The sequence below is a fragment of the Gobio gobio genome (genome assembly GCF_949357685.1).
Source record: "Gobio gobio genome assembly, chromosome: 22".
Classification (NCBI taxonomy): domain Eukaryota; kingdom Metazoa; phylum Chordata; class Actinopteri; order Cypriniformes; family Gobionidae; genus Gobio; species Gobio gobio.
The window spans coordinates 36,955,440-36,977,209 of NC_137118.1; the positions used below are offsets into that span (position 1 = coordinate 36,955,440).

Below are 21,770 nucleotides of genomic sequence, written 5' to 3' on the forward strand. Positions count from 1 at the left end.
GGACTGACCTATAAAAAGACTTGTTCACTCTGAACTGAGCAGCTTTTAGGAGGTCATAACATTTTAGAGAGGCTGGAATGGGTTGATTCTGCATGAATGTCATACATTTGTATATTTTTTCACTAATGGGTGAGTAATTTCAACATTACGCAAACAGTACAACTTCCTTTAATTAAATGTTGAAGTGTTTTATCCCTGTAATGTCAATGAATTTGCAGTTGCTTTGAAATTGGGGTTTTCCGTACGGTCCTCCTTTCAGAGTTTTGAAAATGTGACCTAGGCTACACACTCCGGGTGACCCAACAGTAGTTTAAAGGGTTAGTTTACCCAAAACTGAAAATTCTGTCATTAATTACTATCCCTCATGTTGCTCAAAATCTTTACCAAGTAAAGACGTCGTTAAAATAGTCCATGTTACTACAGTGGTTCAACCTTAATTTTATGAAGCGACGAGAATACTTTTTGTGCGCAAAAACCCCCAAAATAACAACTTTATTCAACAATCTCTTCTCTTCAACTCCATTCTCCTACACTATTCACATAAGCTCCGTTTCCACCGAAATGACCTGGAACAGTTTGTACCAGGAACTTTTTTTTACAGGAACTTTTTTCCCCCCAGATCTGCTACTGTCTGCATTTCCACTGCGGTCTAAAGTACCGTGAAGATTAGGCAAATTAGTCCAGAGACGTGGGACTGCGCACCACTGTTCCTCCCAGTCAGTGACGGACAGTAGCCTAATCATTTTTGTGCGATACTGTCTGCAACAATAACAAGTATGGAGGAGATGCAAGCAGCGCTGCTTTTGCTAGTTATGTACTGGTTTACTAAAGAGGTAATTAACAAAACGGCGATAAAGAGACGAGCACTGATACTCAAGCGTATTCTGAAAGCTTGTAAAGCTAGATATAAAATAAGACAACGTATGTTATTTTCAGCTATTACGGACAAAGACTGTGCGATGGCTCAGACGAACGCGCGCCATCAGACAGAAAGAGCAAGACTGATATTTACTGAATGCAGAACGAACCTCACAAGACTTTTAAAAATGCCGGTTGAAATAAAATGCTGGGTGAGCTCAACCAATCAGCATGTTCAGCGCCCAAGTCCCACCCCCGAAAGTTCCTGAACTTTGAAAAAGTACCACCTCGGGAGCAGGGCCGTTTGGAGGGGGAAATATTTACCCGGAACTTCATTTACACCCTGGTTCCTGCGGTCGAAACACACCGAGTACCACCCCAAAGTTCCTAGTTTCTGGGGAAAGTTCCTGCGGTGGAAACGCGGCTATAGTAAAAACAATGCAGCGCTCCAGGTTCTTTGTCAGAACGCAGGTGTCATGAGAAATCGAGTCCCCGCAGGAATTGGGTCTCCCTTAGGACCCAGGCGGTAATGCCTAATATAATGTAAATTCTTTCATTAGATGACCTGTTAATAATAATAATATGAAAAACGACATTAATAATAATACAAACATATAACTAAGTTACTATAATAACTGGAATATTTGGACATTTAAGACCTATGTAGGTTAAGTTCAAATGTGACTTCTGATTTCACAACCTATAGCTTTAGTTATATACTAGTATATGAGCCATGTAATTTAAAAGACATTAACAGTCATTATAACGCATTTAAACGATATAAATCATAACATGATTTTGCAGGAATTGTAATCAGGCATACCCAATGAATGTAGGCTATAGAGGATATGCATTGATGTCACTTTCCCGCCGGAAAAACACGCCCCATTATAATGCTATGCCATTATAAGTGGCAAAAGAGCTGCTGCATGACTGGATTTAATAGGGGAAAACGCAAATAAAACAAACGGTTATCAGTTTAAACTTAAGGTTGGACTCGATATAGTGTTCCTTACAACTTACCAAAGATCCAGTGATCCATGGGTATTGACATGCAGCCAGGATTCCTGTTTTCTTGACAATTATAAGAGCCTGATTTCAATACCTAAATATTTATCACTGTCAGTCATCCCAAATTCAAGAGTGAATCCCACATGTATATGCGGATGGGGCTATGTATTGAAGAATGTGGCCGCTTGTCAAGAATGGAAAACAAAAGTTTTATTCAAATTCTGATTATAGGCCTATTAATAATTTTTTTTATATCGCCTAGAAAGCGCGTCGCTCATTCAACGGACGCAATCTCACAAAGAAGAATTATTTACATAATGTCTACACTTAAACACCTGAATCAGTAGATTCAAGTGCAAATACAGATACCCACTTGTCTGGCTATCACCAGACCAAGCTCAATTTAAGATTGAACATTGGTCTGGGGAGTCTGCTATGTATTTTCTATTGCACAAGAGGCGTGATACACGAGCATAATTCAAATGACTGTATGCAATTGGATAGTCCCAATCAGACCATAAGAGGCGTGATCAACGGGCAACGACCCATCGCTTCTCTATCTGTCGTGTTAAACCCGCCAATAGCGCGCCAGGTGGATAAGCCAGTCTGTGATTGGTTCCCGTAAAAGTGTAACGGAAGCAGTAGAAATGAATGTACAGGTTTCCAGACGGAGTTGCAGGGTGAAATCAAATCAGTCTAGATACCGACTGGATCTTTTGACAACTCTTTTTCGCTAATAATATGCTATTGTTATAAAGAAAACAGATCTTAGACCAGCAGTTATGGGCAGTTTTTCCCTCTAAAAAAGAAATCAGTAGCAGAAACAGCAGGCGGCAGTGGTTTGAGTGAGAAAATTACACGCTATTATCAAGTCCGTCTCAGAGGGGGGCACAAGGGGGGCTTTTTTTTACGCCTTTTCAAGTCGAAATCACTTAATTGCAGTAAATGTAAAATACGACATGGCATGAACGCACCTAAGCTTCAGACAACTCTCTCAGCCTTTGTTTAAACATTTTCCCTGAAAGTTTAAGTTATAATAGTTTACAAGAGTGTAATTATAAACACAATGAGGCTGTGAAGGTAGACTAGTGAATAGACGAGTTTACCTGTTTGTCTAATGATGTTCACCACAGTCCTTATTTCAAACATAAAACCAAAAACTCATTGACTTCGCCTTTTCACCCTTCTGTCACGGCATCAACACCTCTAAGCGTAAATTAACTGCTTTTTGAATGAAAGAGTGTGTAAGACGTCAGGATAGATGTCTAATTTTCTCCTTCTTGAGTGATAATTGGCACAAACTTTGATGTTCTCATTAGTGGTCTTTGAGGTAAGATATTGTGAAGCGTTTCAGTGTAATTTCCAAATATCCTTCTTTTGCTTAAATGATAGAAAGAGCATGATCAAACAAAACCTGATGATGTTGTCCAGTGTGATTTGAGAATGATCAAATTGTGCTCTTCATTGGAGTCAAGCACATCTTATCTTTATAAATCAGTTTTACACCACAATTTCTCTTTCTTTTAAATCTCTCAGAATCCTAAAAAAAATCCTTATTTTTGTTCTAAATTGTTATTTTTTATGGAATTTAGCTTCCTTCGGATTCCAATATTAGCAATGCATGGTTGAACTTTATTTTTAATGAAGATCCAGCTCACGTGGGTAAGACATTGCATTTGTTCGCTTCATTTCACCGGGTTCGTTTGTAAACTAGAGACTGGATTTGCAGACAGGATGAGATAAAAAAAAACGATGCTGTGGCTTCTGGTTCTGACAGAAATGATGCAACGCAATCATGTGAGTAAAAAAACTTTTTTAAATGTGACAGTTTTGCTTTGTTACGTTTGATATCTACTGATTATGTACGTGTCTAACTAAACATAACCACTGTCACATCCTTTGTATTTGAGGTGTTGTTGGTTCATAGTGCTGTAGTTCGGGATCAGACTCGGTATGGGCCAGGGCTCACAAAGCCCGACGTCCCACGCCTAATGACTGGCTATCTTAAATAGTGGAATAACATTCCTTTCTTGATGTGCGTTGTTCACTCTCTTGACTGGTAATTTGAAGAAAAAATACAATCACGGAAGTTTTGAACATGCTGATTTGTCTGCAGTGAAGTTTTGCTGGTGCACGTACTTGGCTTGTGGGTGCGCATGCACGCACATGTGTGTATGTGTGTGTGTGTTAGTTATACATGATTTGCGGTTATGTCAACGCTATCTCACAACCAATTTGTATGCATTTTACGAGGTGGCTAATTCGTAAAAATTTTTTTGTCTAAACCCCAGTGACGGGTAGGTTTAGGGGCGGGGTTTGAGGTAGGATATTTGTACTGTTGGGGTAACAGTTTAGGACCCAAGACCAGTAGTGAAAAATTAAGACCAAGAGTCAGGAGTTAAATTAATTAAAGATAAATTTTCTGAAGAATAGTTTGCAGTTTCATTAACAGAAGTCAGCTTCAAGTCTCACAAGGAGTTCGTAGGCTCTACCAGCCTACCCGCCTATCGTACATACAATTTCTCAATAGTTATACTGTTTTCATGGTCTAACCACGTCATTACTGCCAGGTGGATGATTCTGATTGGCTCAGAGAAAATGGACAGTCTTGGGCTGTGTTCGAAATCGCCCCCTATACCCTTAAATAGAGCACTTTTTGAGTGAACATCCATTTGTAGTGGTGTCCGAAACCATAGTTTTTGAGTGCACTCATTCAATCCCACAATGCACCGCAATAACGAGTGTACATTAGATGTACGCGCTGGAGAATATGCGTGTTTGATGCACCTGCGCTGCGCAGACCGATCGCCGTATGACAGCAAAGTCCCGCGAGAGCATTTCGAGAGCAAACGAGAAACGACTGCTTATGCTTTTGAATCGCTCTCACTCTCAACCAGACTGTGTACTCTCAACGTACTGTGAGAGTCACGCTCTGAATGAATTATCTTACCGCTGTCCGATTCGCCCTATGTACTCATTCTCCATTACTCCACTACTCCAAAAACGAGCACTGAACTTACTGGGAAAGGGTAATGAATAATAAAGTAACTCATAAGCATTTAATTGAAAAATAAAGACTTAATATTTTTATGTACAAATTTTATAGTATATAATATATATATCGTATAGTATATATTTTATACTATATAGTAGGCTACTATTTATACTATAATGCATGGGCGTCAGAAGCAAAAAAATGTGGGTGGGTAGATGCAATTTACATTAAGTACAAATATATCGGCTTGTTTACTAAACGTCTGGTTGAGGCAGACAAAACTACGGAAAACTCTAAATCTTTCGCAGCAACAATAGTGTAGGGGTAACTGTGCGTTCACAGCGCCGTCGGCAAGAGCGTCAAACTTTGCTCTGGCCGCCTTGTCAACGACGCTGTAGAAAGATTTGTGGACGCGCTGCCGCTCTGACGTAGATCGAACGCTTGGTCTTTTTTAAAACTGTTTTTAAAGGGGCTACAAAGCAAACAATCATGTTGTTCGGCCTTTGTGCAAACTGAGCACAGGTAGGGTATAACCGTATAAGATAACCTCATGAAATCATTTAAATGTGAAAGTTTAAGAACTTAACATGTTTGCTAAGGAAATAAACTAATTAAAAGCCATTTGTGTGGTATTGCTTTTGTGTTCATGGTCAAGTGCTAGTCTAATTTCAACATGCAGTTTATAGGAGATTTACTATATTGGTCTATAATGAACATTCATTAGTGTAGAGCCTACATTACAATAACTGTCCTTGTTGAAGTGCAGGATTAATGCAATTGGTCAAATGGGTGTTGTTTTGTGCAAATTAATTGTATTCCCGCTGAAAAACAAGCGTTCTAGAGCGAAATTGTTGCCTATAAATAGTGTCGCGTGCCTTCTTATCAAACCTGCCACCGCAATGATTAACCCCTCCGTGGTCGAAACCAAAGTTTCCAGGACAGCATTTTCTGGAATCCTCTCAAGCGGAGCACTTCTACATTCCGATTGGTTGCCGCCGGTTGCCGCTGAACCGTGTCATAGCTCATTACCATAAAGTTGAGCTGATTTCAACTCTGCTCGACGCCCAAATCGTCCAAGACGCACCACGCCGCTTTCGCCGGTGCTCGCCGCCAGCTCACATTAAAAATTAATGACTTCCGCCCACTTTGATGCTCTCGCCGTCCGCACAGTAAGACGCATGGCGGTTTGAATCCGCCTTTTGCCGAACTTGTTCTACCATGTAAACAGACATGTGCTCAATTAGAGACGATAAAAGTGAGTGGGTCCATTATCATTGGTCTTAAAGCTACACTGTGTGATATTTTCCCCCATCTAGTGGTTAAAAGGTATTTGACCATCCAGTGAATATTAGTTTCTCTTCCTCTCAATTCCGATTTCGTTTTAACTCCTACGGTGGCCGATTTAGTCCAAGATTAATATGGCTTCCAGTTCGACCTCGTCCACATTCGACACGGTGCCATGGAGTGTTAAAACGCGAAAGGCGAAGCTTGAATTCACGGGTATGTCCCTCTTTGGCTGATGTACTTTCAAGATGGAGGGGCAACATGGCGACCCACATTCGAACCCATTACTGTATGTATTTTCAATGGCATATTATAAACTTACGAGAATACTGTAATACTTGAAAGAAGTAAATATACATTAATGAGCACATATATTTTTTGAAAGAACTAAGTGTTTTTAGCTAAGAATAAACTAAAAAAGTTACAAAGTGTAGCTTTAAAAAGTGTGTGGGTCAATGCCATCTCCTGGCAAAACGCGGGAATTCATTCAATGCACGGCGCGACTCTCACAGTGCATTATGGGTATTCTCTAGCTGTCGAGCATACATCGGTTGTAAACTCGTTATTGCAGTGCATTGTGGGATTGAATGAGTGCACTTAAAGGGATAGTTCACCCAAAAATGAAAATTAGCCCATGATTTACTCACCCTCAAGTCATTCTAGGTGTATATGACATTCTTAAAAAAAAAAAGTTATATTATATTATCTAAAAAAGTTATATTAAAAAGTCCAGGCTAATCCAAGCATTATAATGGCTGTGACTGTTGTTCTGTTTTTGAAGTCCATAAAAAATGCATCTGTCCGTCGAATAACGTGCTCCACACGGCTCTGGGGTGTCAATAAAGGCCTTCTGAAGCGAATCGATGCGTTTGTGTAAGAAAAATATCCATATTTAAAACTTTATCAAGTAAAGTTCCAGCCGATCGCCTTCCGTGGAAAAGTGTTGAAAGTGCCTTCTCGCAATTCAAGATGTGTACGTGAAGTCATGACGAGCATACCTGGTGGCGTTTGTCTTTCGATCGGCAGAGGCACTTTCAACACTTTTCCCATAATTTGGAAGGCGGTCGGCCAAAACTTTACTTTACTTTACTTTTTTTACTTTCTGTCAGGTCCACTAAAGTCAAAAAACACAATAGACAAACATTTAGTACAATTTTTTTAATTGCATATTTTGTAAAGATTTAGATTTGGCGGTATGGCTCTGTTCTAAATTCCCCATCCTTTCATGAGCTCCATGAAAAGCCAAGACAGGGAACAGCAGCAGATTCTGGGGACGACCTCCCATTTAACTGGGAGGGCAGAGCAAATCCCCCATTTAGAACAGAGCATGCATCAATGACAACAGAATGACATGATTACGTTAGCAATTTAAGGAGGAGCTGGGGAGGAGGTGGGTTGCAAAGCAGCATGCAGCAGAAGCGTCCAAGCAGGCAGATTGAAGTGAAGCTACGCTTAAGTAAGGCGCCCTGTTTGAGAGAAGCCAATTGAGAGCATAGGATCAGCTGAAACAGATCAGCTGAAAGAGGGGCGGAGTTAGAATTTCCCAATCAGCTGATAGCGGAGCTTGACTACGTGGCCTGCCAGAACTTACGCTGGCGCTTGATTTGAGTAAATCATGGGCTTTTTTTTTTTTTTTTTTGGGTTAACTATCCCTTTAATAACATCCACTATGGTTTCGGACACCACTAAATGGCTGTTCCCTCAAATAGTGCCCACAGCTGAATCATTCATCCATCTTCCAAACTGCATATGTCCAGCGCAATATCATGCATACAGGTATAACAATGTTTTAATTGATTATTATATTGTTTGATTGAGGTTTAAACATGCTAGTTTCCACGGCAGAGTTCAAGATAAATCTTTTCATTATTACTGGAGCTGCCAGTTTGCTACGTTTAAAAAAAACCAGCAAGCACAAACTGCAAAAACGTCAGCCTTTCCGGCGCACTTAGTGTCCGAAATCACTCACTCGTTTTTATTCACTCCCTCAAGTGGACTATATCAGTGGACTAATGTAGGGAATAGTGAATGAGGGTATAGGGGGCGATTTCGAACACATCCTTGGTTAATTTCCACACATTGTCAGTTAATCAGATTCACATGCACTTGTTGACACTTTCACCCCGGAATGAGGCACGTGCATGATGACCTTCCAGATTCTGGAGCAGGCACCAGCTTGCCCAAAACAACCCGTCCACTCATCTCTTAGGATGCCCGTAATTGACCTCCAATACTGATCTTTAACACAGAATTCTGTGCACATACACAGATACACAGTATCTCCAAGGTTTGTTGGTTGAGCTCTTGTCCAAACCAGAGAAAGTTTTCCAAAACATACTGATAACATGTGCTTTTCTCTCAGTGAGAGGTACAGATAATAGTGCAATTGCATTCATACAATTCTTTAGGATTTCAGTAAAAGGAAATATAAAATGAAATAAAATAAAATAAAATAAAATGAAAGACAAATCCATATTTAATCTCTGGAAGCCGGGCTAAATGAGCAATCACTGATACTGCACTCCTGTCGAGTTAGGAGTGTGTGATACCTCCAAAATCCAAACACATGACTGAAATCAAGTGTTCTAGTGACACATCACACACCCCATAGGACAGACCCTCAGTCACCACTCAGAGACCAAAAATAAACTAGAAAATATAAAGGAAGAAACAATCAGTGGTTCTCTTGATTTATGCAAAATCATAACTGGAAAGAATCATTAAAATCATAATAATTATATAGGAGGATAAATATTGTTTGAGGCTTTGATTATAAATCTAATTAGGATATATATATATATAAATATACTGAAGTGGCAGTGGATCTCAGAATCCAACCTTTCAGTACAAATTCATACGAATTTGGCAACTCGTCAGATACGTACGATTTAGCAAAAATCTTACGAATTCGTACGAGTGCGGTCGTACAAATTTGTACGAATTAGCCACCTCGTAAAATATGTGCGAATTGCCGTGAGATCGGGTTGGTTATAAAATAGCTAAAAAATAGCATTCCAATTAATTGTGGGTGGATGAGAGAGAAATCATTGTGTTTGTTTGAAAAAGACATTTTGCGAGCCCTGTGGGCGAATCATTCTGGTTGCCGCTTCTCCACATTGGAAGTTTTCGAAACAATTCCCCACGTTATCCAATCATAGGAGTGGGCGTTTACTTCCAAGTTTTCAATGCGGCACGCCCATAAAGCATATTCCCACGAGCCTGTCTTGAGAGAGGCTCAAAACCAAAATAGCCTATTACTTATTCATTATGATGTTTTTGAATGTAAAAACCACGTGAACATCATAAGTTGACCTCAGACAACAGTATAAAATAAAAAAAAGCTAGTTTATGACCCCTTTAAGCATAAGCTCACTTAATTTTGTTCAATTTCTCAGAAAACAAGAGTATCTTGTTTTAAGGATGTTTAGACATTTATACTGGGAAACTGGAAAATGGCAGTGCATGCAATTTAATTTTGGAACTTAATTAAGCCCCATTTTATTCATTTTTTTGTTTTCCATTTTAATGTTTAAATTAAATGTTATTAGTCGAAAAGCATGTCTATTTAATTTAAATCCTGAATCATATACAATTTAACAGCAATTCATTAAAAGTTTAACAAAAATTTTTTTAGGGCCCTATGAAATACGTTTAATTTTTTTTTTTTTTTTTTTCAAATTCTGTTTTCCATTTTTGGGTGAACATTTACTCACATGAGGGTGAGTAAATTATGATAGAACTTTCATTTTTGGGTGAACTATCCAAATAGTGTACTGACCCATCCTACTTTTGATTTATTCATCCAAACATTGACACATTCTGTGACATTCCGCATTATACAGTGAATTCCATTTCTATGAAAGGATTTCTACGATTCCGTACCAGTTTTCCGCATCGTGGAAGTCATAGGGCCCTAATTTAAAGTGCCCATATCAAATTACCTTTCATGTAGTGTGTAACATAGTTCTAAGTGAATGAAAACATCCTGCAAAGTTTTAAATCTGAAAGTGCACCGTAAATAAAGTTATTGTCTCACAAAAATAAGATTCGACTCTTGAGTCAATTAAACAATTTATTTTTTATTTTTTAACGAATCCCAAGCCATTTTGTTGTGATGTCAAGACAAAACATTACCATATTGCCTGTCCACTTATTGTGCGCGCAGACACCAGGGAAATCTTTAACCACCTCAAACACTGCAGCGGATACTGGATAGCATCATGTCGAGAAGAAGATGTGCTCTACAACTTCATTGTGTTTCATATTGTGTAGGTATGGTTAACTCACATTATTACTGCCTTATTGAAATACTACTGTAAATCAGCTGTGGGCCACTATTACCTAAAACTGTGTCTATTAATGCAGATTGTCTGTCATTCTTACAACTTTGAGTAAAAAATTAAGGATGGAGCAAGATTTGTTTTGCAAACTTTAATGTTATCAGTCATCCACGTTAGTGCTGGGCTTACGTATGCGCTGTTATTGATACAGTTCCTGCATGTGCACCGCACGCACGCACGCACGCACGCACGCACGCACGCACGCACGCACACACACACACACACACACACACACACACACACACACACTTGTTGATGGATGCACACTTGTTAAAGCTGAAGGTGAGAAATTACAGTTGAAACATCTCATAATGTACCTCAAACTGAGTATGAGAAACGTCCTGCTCAAGGTTCGGGTTGAATAACTCATTCTTTCAATGTTTCATCATCGGTTCGGACTTGTGCTGGGATTGGTGTAAAATACTATCTGTACTGTTACTGTCTTTACAGTGTGTACTATCACTGAGCTTTAGGAAGCGTCCGGATGGAGCTGGAGTTCAGTTATGGTAATGGTCGTTTGTTTCCAAAATACGCGTTGTACACGGTAGACCAATCACAACTGGGCCATCTGACTAATCAGAGCAGAGTAGGCTTGTGGAAGGAGGGATTTAGAGAGACTGATTCATCTATCGAGTCGTTTAAGAATCATTGAACATTGTGGTGATGTGCAATGTGTATTATGAGAAAATGTAACAGTTTTTTAACCTTTGATGCATGTAAACCTGTTGTTGGAGACCTCCGCTGGTGGGACACCTGGCATTCTTTTTTTGATCGCCTTTTTTTCGTATCATATATTTGAGTAATTATCATAAATTAGGTATCATTCGAAAGCTTACAAACTCAAAATTCATCTTGTGAAAACTGTTTTGAAATTGGACGTTGCGTTACCATGGAAATGGTACTTTAAATTCTTCTAGCAGGCTCCTCCCCTATGGGCGGTGTCGTGTTTCATTTTACAACATTTATTTTAACTACTTTATAATCAAAATCTTTTCAAATCTTGACAAAACATATATCGTCGGAAAGGTCTGAGTCTCAAGGTCCCATATTTGGTGACCGTTTTGTGATGGAAGTGACATTTGGACAGAAATTTACAGGAAAATGCATTAAAAAAAAAACAATCAATGGAATGTCAATGACACCCGGTGGCTATTTTTGGTATAGCACCTAAACAAAATCTCATGGGAACTTCAATTTTTGTGATATCAACTTCAAATTTGGAACACAACTTGGTTAGACATATGGCTTTGATTTTATAGTAATTTTAGATAAAAATGTTTTTGTAAAATATATATTTTATATAAAATAAAAAATATTTAGTACAGTATTTTTTATTTACTGTAAATTTAAACTTCGATAACTTTATCATACTTTCATATCTTGAATTGTATAATCTGCAGAGTGTCTTCTTTCAAATGAGACCAGACTTTAGTCTATATTCCAAGGCATTCTTGAATTACAACCCTTTAAGTGTGGATCATGCATTTTCATATGTATTCTTAAGGGCAGTTAAGGGGTTTATGCAATTATATTGAATTTAAGACTTTCTGCTCCAATTTAAGACATTCTGATGGCCTTAAATTGTATAAGGTCAAATTAAGACTTTTTAAGACCCTGATTTTAATTTAGAAAATCACATTTTACACACATTCAGTGTCAGACATTAGAGGCAAAAACACAATCTCAAATGCAATTTTTTTTTTTTTCATTTAATATTTGTGCAAATGCAAAACCAACTTGGCCAGGATGAAAACACACATATTTTAGAAGAAGGAGCAATTCTCTTTATCAATCTGACGGCACTTCAGGAGTTTGAGGAAAGTCTCTATCTTGTGCGCATCTTTCCTGAAGCAGTAGAGCACACTGTAGTCTCTTCTCACAGACTCAAGCTTATCGGAAGGGACATTGTGATCGGATGTCTCTCCAGGAGCATCCAACAACAGCAAACCACCGTCACCCAGTATCTGACAGAGAGAGAGACAGAGATTTCCAAACCTGTTTCCAGATATGAATAATAAATGTTTGGTCTAATAATTTTCAAAACTTCATATTTACCTGTCTAACAAGAACCAGTACCCCCTGCTCCAGGCTTGTTAGTTTGGTAGACATCCATTTGCTCCTGTCAAGCAGGGCACTTGGGGCGTTCTCATAATTCTCAAGAGACGCCTGCAAATCTGCCAGTGGATCAGTCCAGAACTGGATCAGAATCAGGACTGAGTGAAGGATCCATTTGTCCTGGAGGGGAAAACAAAAAAGACTTATCTTATCTTGGGAAGTTACTCTGTTACAGTGAATTTCATCAGATGCCATTTGAGGAACTCACAGAAATCTGTTGGATTTCACTTTTAGACATAGACACTGTTTTTGGAGCACACATGGTCCCACTGGGAGCATGCGGATTCACACCTCCGAATGAAAAGAGCATCTCCTCCTGAAAATATTTCAGTAAAATGTACTGGTTAACTGTTTGCATATTCTCATTTGGAATATATTGAGACTGAAGTCATTGCAAACTCGCTTTAGGTTCATCTCTCTGCTACTCACAAACAGCATCTTGGACTCCTCTGAGACGCGGAAAATGAGCTCTGCATGTTGAACGGCTCGGCCCAGAAGCTTCTCCATTGAGATGGTACAGGAAGTCCCTCCAATATATTGGTCTGGACAGTCCACAGCGGATGCGATCACGGCCTGCAGCGGGCAGAGCACAAACGCCACACAAACCTGGAGAACTTAAGGTGACAAAACAAGAGAGATCCGTCAGCAGATACATTCATTAACTTTCACATTGGTTTTACAGCCTGGACCTTTATCAAAGCAACTATATATTATTCGTTAGCGAGAATATTTACTATGCTTTTCATACTCCTAACAAGATATATTTCAGCTAGCCATCAAGAAATAATATTCTTTTAAACAAATCAGTTGTACCTGCAATTTTCTTCATTATTGTGGAACAAAAGAAAAATCTTGTGGGACTCTCTGGTTGTGGTTCTGTCTTTATACTCTACTGGCTTTATGAATTAACCAAATGAACAGACCTTGAACGTAAGGGGTGGTAAGATGATATTTCTGACTACATGCATCACTGTTTTAATGCATCATCTCTGAATAATAAGACATATGTCAGATGCCGAATTCATCTGTTTCTGAGTGTGTCCTTTACAGGTTTTTTGGCTCATGTTTGATTTGTACATCCTGCCATATTTCATCTACAAACATTTTTTAATGTTTGTATAAGTATTACACATGCGGTTTTTAATCACGTCATATTAACTGAGAGACTGTGGACGATTTATACATTTAAAGTCACCATTCAAATCAAAATGGACAAATTTTTCAATCAAAATATTTTTTATGGAAAATGCAGTAATTATTATTAAATTATGTATCTGTACCCATTATATATTTTTTCATTGCACTCTAATGCCCTCATAATCTATATTCAAAATAACTTAACAGCATTATCTCTTGCAACCTGTCACTCACATGACATCATAGCAAGCCACTACCATCCAATCAAATCCTGTTGGCCAAAATCAAGTTCCGCCCTACATTTTTTCTTGTCCGAGAAGCTGTTTCACTCATATACAGTACATGATCTTCAGAATAGGGAAGAAATCCCGATTTTAAAAGTTAGACTAAAGCTGTAAAAATGAGCTTGCCATAAACAGAGTGTCTATTCACAGCAAGTGCAAATAACCTGACTTAGTGGCAAGCGCTATTCGCACTAGCTCCGCCTAACAATGCCTGGTTGGGCCAAACAAGATAAAAAAAAAAAAAAAAAACACCTCTATTTCATTGTCTTCAGGGGCTCAATCAGTAAAGTGTTAGGCTTAAAACCCTTCCATGCATGGTGTCCACATTTGGGGACAGTTAATTTAACTCCATTTAGGATTCATTAATCTTGGTAATTCTCTCCAAACCACTTGAGGGCAGTGTCAGTAGATTGACAGCAATATTTTAACAATGGCTATTGTCTTGTAACCCAAATATTCATTGCTTGATGACATCATTAATCCAATATGGCTGACAGCGATAGCCATGTGCCAAATGCCCCAGGCATATCTGTGAAAAACTTTTACATAAGGAGGTCAATTGAGCTAAAAAAAAATATTAGTATGTACAGTAAAGTATGATGAATATGTTAGTATTTTAAAAACTAAAATTTAGAGTAAAATGTCGTTTTTATACACCAAAAACGAACTGTCCACGTTTGTGGACGTCATGCAACAGTGGAGTCAGATTGCATAAAGTCTGATTTCTGTAACCTGCTAGTATATATGTTCTGTTTTTGCAAATATGTTTTGAATTGTCTTATATTGTAATAAAACATACATTTAACAAATATATCAACATAAATAACCATTAAAAGTGACATATTATGGCATTAAATGGCAACTTTACACATACATACCAAGACAAATTTGCATTTTGCCTACCAAACAGGGACAGCACAGGTCAATCACTCAGTTCAGATTAACAGAGAATATCCCAGAGGACAGTGTGTGTGACAGTGACCGCACTGATGAGGAGTGTGTGCCAGCAAAGCCCAGCCCATATTGCTATTAGGTGTCCACATATATGTAACTAGCATTATAGTTCCTACACTCTGTGTTTTATCGTTGTTGTATTGTAATATTAATGTTTTAAATATCAGAGCTGTTATGCATAGCATAAAATGACATAATAAAAGCACAATATTCCATATTGTCATCTGTGGCTTTTTGTCCCATTTTACGCCTTTGTTGCATGGTGTCCACATACGTGGACAGTTAAATAATTTTTAAATAAAACTGAATTTTGTAAAAATTAAAATGGATTTCAATTTTAGCATCATATTACAGTAATAAAAAGAATTAAAAAAAAATCTAGATAATGTTTTCCATAATGCATGCATGAAAGGGTTGGTTAGTTCACCTAAAAATGAAAATAATGTCATTATTTTCCACACCCGTTCATCTTCAGAACACAAATGAAGATATTTTTTGTTTGAATCCGATGGCTCAATGAGGCCTCCATAGCCAGCAATGACATTTCCTCTCTCAAGATCCATTAATGTACTAAAAACATATTTAAATCAGTTAATGTGAGTACAGTGGTTCCATATTAATATTATAAAGTGACGAGAATATTTTGGTGTGCCATAAAAACCCAAAATAACGACTTATGTAGTGATGGCCAATATCAAAACACTGCTTCATGAAGTTTCGGAGCGTTATGAATTAGCGTATATTGAATCAGCGGCTCGGAGAGACAAAGTCATGTGATTTCAGCAGTTTGGTGGTTTGACACGCGATCCGAATCATGATTCGACTCGCTGATTCATAACGCTCCAAAGCTTCATGAAGCAGTGTTTTGATATAGGCCATCACTACATAAGTCGTTATTTTGGGTTTTTGTGGCACACCAAAATATTCTTGTCGCTTAATAATATTAACATTGAACCACTGTACTCACATGAACTGATTTAAATATGTTTTAGTACATTAATGGATCTTAAGAGAGGAAATGTCATTGCAGGCCTCACTGAGCCATCGGATTTCAACAAAAAATATCTTAATTTGTTTTCCGAAGATGTACAAAGGTCTTACAGGTGTGGAACGGCATAAGGGTGAGAGATAAATGATATTATTTTTATTTTTGGTTGAACTAACCCTTTAAGGATCTTGATTTTGACGCAATCAACCCAGGTTCGAATCCGCCTTTTGCAGAACTCTCTCTTATCCCTTTTCTCATCACAAATCACACCGGAAAGGCATTGAGGGTACTTTCACACTAGCAGTTTTGGTGCGCACCCGGGTTCGATTGATGTCAGAGTTCGCTACATTTGGATGATGTGAACGCGGTCTTCCGAACTCAGGTGCGCACCCGCGAACCGTACCAGAGTCCGCTTAAAAAGGGTGGTCTGGGGTACGGGGTTCATGTGAACTCCGGTACGGTTCGCTGCTGATGTGAGCGCAACCGTACTAAATCGCGGAAGTGAACCTCTATTAAAGACGTATGATTTGATAAAAATGTGTGTGTGTGTGTGTTTCACTCATTTTCCTGATGAGCATGACTGACATACTGCAAGCAGAGAGCTGTAAATCTCATTTCTGCTCGTCTTCAGCGTTTTTTAGAGCATTTGCAGTACATTTGCGGCATATAGACGCAAGTGCCATTATGTACTGAAGATTTAGAAACAAAACCAACAGTTAAAAAACTAAAATATAAAATTGAGGTGAGCAACACTATGCATTTCGCCGCCTGTCGTTACTTAGCAACCGGGTAAACAGCTGCTGCTTTGATGACGCAAACGCACCCCGGTTCGGAACCAAATAATATAATATGAACACAGTCCAGCGGGGGCACGGGGAGGGGGGAGCAATCGAACTCGGGTTCAGTCCAGGCAATCGAACCAAGTGTGAAAGCACCCTTACTTTAAATAAAAATTAAGAAAATGTTCTAAATGTGGAAATAAAGTGCCTAACAAAATGTTTAATAATAATAAAAACATTTATTGGGTCGGGCTAGGGGGTGTATGGAGGGCTTTTAATGTTCCATTAAGACGGCATCCATTTAATAATTTTAATAAATATAATCATTTACACTCTGTTATTATTGCATCCTGTAAATGTACAACAATACTGAGGTGCAAATAGTATGTATCTGTCAAAATAAAGTATAAATTGCATGCAGTTACTATTTACACATATTGCAAAGAACTGCTACTTTTAAATGGTGTAAATAGAACATATCACTATTTTCACTTAGTATGCTATTTCAATTAGTAAATAGCATCTACAGCTATTTGCACTTAGTGTAAATATTATCATCACTAAGAAAATATGTTATTTTCTCTGATTTTAAATAGAATCTAGTTGCTATTTACACTTGGTGTAAATATCATCTATCACTATTTGCAATTAGTGTAAATAGCATCTATTTCACTTGCAAATAGCCGCTGCCTTCGATAAAAGCTGCCTATAGACCTATTTTGTGTTAGTAACAGCGATGACATGTTTTGTGGGGCGGAGCCTACATGGTGGCAGAAAATGACAGTTCTGGAGTAGCACTCTAGTCTATGGAAGCCACGTAGCCTAAAAAAAAAATTAAAAAGGTGATTTCAAGTTTATATCTCTCACAATTTCGACTTTTTTCTCGCATTTCCGAGTTTATATTTCACAATTCTAAGAAGAAATATCAGAATTGCAAGATATAAACTGAAAGCCTATCCTATCCACCATTTCTGACATTTTCCCACTCAGAATTGTGATATCAACTCGCAATTCACCCTTCGCCACAAGTTTGATTGACAGCCGATCTGACCAATCACATCCCCGAATCTGCCGTTTTGTCTGACAAAGCAGTCAGGAGAGTTAGTAGATTTATGTTGGTGGACTTGAACTTGGAAAAACGGTGTGTGCTGACGTCTTTCCGCGGTTAAAACAACATTTATTTTAGTGTTCATTCATGTTTATTTCATGCTTATCAATGAACAAGATAATCGGTTCACAAGCTTTAACTGAGGCAGCTTTTTCTCTCGATTTATACTTCTACGTCGAGTGTACGCCGTAGCTACGCCATAGGCTGTATGATGGGCGCATACCCTACAACGTACCCTGACGCACACCTCTCCAAAAATCTAACAACGCTTTAATTCTACGCGGACTGCAAGCGCTGTGATTGGTCTGCCAGAACCCCTCCCTCAGGTCAATAAATAAATAAAAAAATCTGCGACAGGAGTGTGTGTGTGTTCAGAAATGGGATGATAGTTGCATCCTTACATCTGCTCTATAACACAATTTTCTGTAGTCCAGAGATTCTTTATGTTAGTGAATAAAAACATAGATCCGCTGTGTATAGTTTATTTATTTTCTCATTAAAACCAAATATGTTAATCAGTGATTGTATATCTAGAACAGGGACACATCGCAATGGGTGCATTTCGTTTTGTGATTTCAACGGAACGAATAGTCTCCGCAACAGCAATCGATTGAAGCGCTATCTGTGCATGAGCTACCGATACTGAAAACAGCTCCACGAGCACGCGGCATGATTTCAAAAACGCATTCCAGCTCCAGATCGCCTCTTACGTAACTCTACTAATCAACTAGAGATGCTTAATTTGTATTAGATACAACAACTCAAGCCGCAAGAAAAGCCCCTATCTACCGCCATCACTGCTGCTGATACTTCGGGTGCATCTCAATCAGCTACCTAGTTCAGTAGTCAGGGCCCTGATCAGGGAGTCAGCCCATTAACTTATGTCCTGATCAGTGCCCTGACTACTGAACCAGGGAGCTGATTGAGACGCATGCAATGACAATGTAAACAAGCCGCTTCTTCTTCGGCTTTTGCCTTGATACTGTGGGTTACCATCAACATGCCGTTGGACACTGCCTCCTAGCGGTCTGCATGTGTAATTGCACATTGATGCGGACAACTACGCAGAAGTATAAATGAAAACCAACGCGTAACTTGCAGCGTAGAGGATACGGCGTAGGTCCGACGCAGAAGTATAAATCAGCCTTTAATCTCCTCAGCTCACTTCACGTGCAGTAGCCCCATATACAGACACTCCCTCAACCGCCAGTCAGATTTTCCGCCACAGTAAAGAGAGCTTATTAATTACGAATAAAATAAATTAATTTTATTTTTGCTAATTATTATTTTATTTCAGTTAGTTTTTCAGTAAGAATTGTTAGTTTCGTTTAGTTTTAGTTTTTAGTTTTTAATTTATAATTTTTTATTTTATTTCAGTTTACGAAAATGTTTTTGACCAATAGTTTTAGTCTTAGTTTCAGTTTTCGTTTACAAAAATAACCTTGGTTTGTATATGCATTCACCATTACTATTTCTCTCAAAAATGATGATCATGTTGGTAAGTACTCTGTGTATCCTTAAATAACACCGGCAAAGATCGTTTACACTCATCTTCTTCTTCTACTTCTTCCAGCGTGCGTGCAGTTGAGTTCTGTTTACAAATATGCGTCGCTCAACATGCTGTACGTCACTTACTCTGTTGCCCCATAATGGTTGTAGCCCCATAATTACAGCCCAATGGAGCAGTATCAGACTCATATTCTGACTAGAATCTGAGTATATCGGCTTGCTTTAGTTGGAAATAATTCTTAGCAAACTTTTAGTCATAATGGTGTTGACTTGCCAACTTCCTGGGTGCAAGAATTCAAAGAGTAAACATTTTGCGGGACTGAGTTACTTTCAGTTTTCAGTGAAGGATCCAGTGAGTTGTAGGCAATGGCAAAAGGCGGCAAAGAATCGTAAATACAGAGAGAACGACGTGATGGACAATCCGAATCTCCATGTTTGTAGTCAACATTTCAAACTGGATGGCCAGTTTTAGGCCAAACAGAGGGGAAAAACTAGCCTAGAAATATAGACGCACCCTAGCGGCAGCAAATCTAATTTGCCGCGAGTGTAGTCTAGCAACTCTCGGTAGACCTGCGAGCTGGAAAAAACAAACTCTGGTCAGGCCAATCACACCGTGTATAGAGTCGGTGGGCGGGCTTAACATAATGACGGCCGTCACGGCAGAGTTGCTGCAGTTCCGCGTGCTACTCTTAAACAAAGAAGCTGGCGAACGGCGGTCTTTCAAATTGGCTTTTGGCCGCGACTCTGGAAGACTTTGAGTTAAACTTTTCTCTGAGAAAAGAACAAAGACCGGCACTGAAGTCATACTTAAGAAAGGAAGATGTGTTCGGAGTTTTGCCGACCGGATACAGCGAAAGTTTAATCCATCGACTAATTCTACTTCACATTGCTCTCTGGTTGGTTGTAGCGCTATCTAATTGCGGCAGAGGGAATTTGAAAGACAACGTTTGTCCTCGGATTGAGCCCTGCCAATGAGTTCCCAGACCCAACATCTCGATGTGGGTCTGGCTTGTCAGGCTAGGGAAAAACGGAAAGGAACTGCCATTTTCACAAGTTGTCAAAATCTTTTGCTGACAAATTAATGTTGGTCCAGGTAACACGCCGAATGAGTAAACTTTGTCCATTTACGTACACTACCGTCCAGTGTTGGGGAGCAACTAGTTACATGTAACAGTGTTACGTAATTAAAAAAATTTTTTTAAATAATAATTTAATTCAGGATTTAAAAAAGGGCGCAAATATAAAAGTTCAGTGCAAAATATGTTTGCCAACTATTAAAATGCTAACCTGAAGAAGCATCTCCTATGATGAATGTCCACCAAGTGGACAAATCTCTCTATTAGTTAGTCCTGTTTTGACTTGCAAAATAGAGCAATTTAACTACTAAAGCCATGTTTCCACCGCAATTACCCGGAACCATATGTCCCAGGAAATCCTGAGCTGTTGCTGTCTGCGTTTCCATGACGGTCTAAAGTAGGCTACCATGAAGATAAGGCAAATTAGTCCGGCGAAGGACTGTGCGCGACTTTCCGGTTCCCACTGTATTTTGTTCCTCCGCATAAAAGCTTAACAAAGATTCAAGATTCAAGATTCAAGAGTTTTATTTGTCACATACACAGTTATATACACAATATACAACTGGCAGTGAAATGTAAACAGGTCCGCTCCATGGACAGTGCAAATAACAGTTACAGGAACACAAGGGAAATTAAAATAGAAATAGAATAAAATTAGAATAAAAAGTATTAACATAAGTAGAGTTATAAATAAATCAAGTAAGATAAAAATAGGAAATAAGATAAAAATAAAAAAATAAAATAAAAATATAAAATATAAAGTAAGTGGATATGATAAGTGAGATAAACTGTAGACTTAAAAATAAGTGGTTAACATAATATATATATATATATATTTATATATAGAGAAGTATGATGTGCATGCAATAGGTATAATTGCAAATCGGAGTATAATGTGCAAACAGGAGTATGATGTGCAAACAGGTTTATTACAGGTTGTTACACAGTAACAATAGGAACGTAAAGTGCAGTGCAATGGCAGTATGTGAATGTTAATGTTTAAACTGGATGTTTATGCGTGTGCGGGGTGAAGTGAAGTCACGTGACTGAGTTCAGGAGTCTGATGGCCTGGGGGAAGAAACTCCTCCTGAGTCTTTCAGTCTTTGCCATCAGGCTACGGAAGCGCTTACCAGATGGCAGCAGGGTGAAGTGAGAGTTTGCAGGGTGATTAATGTCTCTGATGATTTTAGTAGCTCTACCTCTGCAGCGTTTGGTGTAGATGTCCTGCAGAGACGGGAGAGCTGAGCCTGAGATGCGCTCGGATAAGCGCACCACTCTTTGCAGGGCTTTGCAGTCGTGACTGGTGCTGTTCCCGTACCACGCTGTGATGCA

The 21,770-nt window shown here is 38.7% G+C and overlaps 1 protein-coding gene across 1 annotated transcript; it reads right to left on the reverse strand.

Moving 5' to 3' along the window:
• Positions 1-12,194: 12,194 nt before the first annotated feature.
• Positions 12,195-16,144, reverse strand: smtlb (somatolactin beta). Its single transcript, XM_079805168.1, has 4 exons — positions 13,033-16,144; positions 12,812-12,919; positions 12,544-12,723; positions 12,195-12,452 (listed from the first exon to the last, which is right to left on the reverse strand). Exons 1-4 carry the CDS (start codon positions 13,108-13,110, stop codon positions 12,252-12,254), a joined length of 567 nt encoding a protein of 188 aa, XP_079661294.1. The 5' UTR covers positions 13,111-16,144; the 3' UTR covers positions 12,195-12,251.
• Between the last annotated feature and the right edge of the window lie 5,626 nt (positions 16,145-21,770).

Excerpts from the sequence above, each read along its gene's own strand:
- smtlb (XM_079805168.1), bottom strand. The coding sequence starts at position 13,110 with ATGGAGAAGCTTCTGGGCCGAGCCGTTCAACATGCAGAGCTCATTTTC. Across the intron at positions 12,724-12,811 it reads GTGAAATCCAACAGATTTCT|GACAAATGGATCCTTCACTC; the intron begins GTGAGTTCCTCA and ends TTTCCCCTCCAG. Across the intron at positions 12,453-12,543 it reads TACTGGTTCTTGTTAGACAG|ATACTGGGTGACGGTGGTTT; the intron begins GTAAATATGAAG and ends TCTCTCTGTCAG.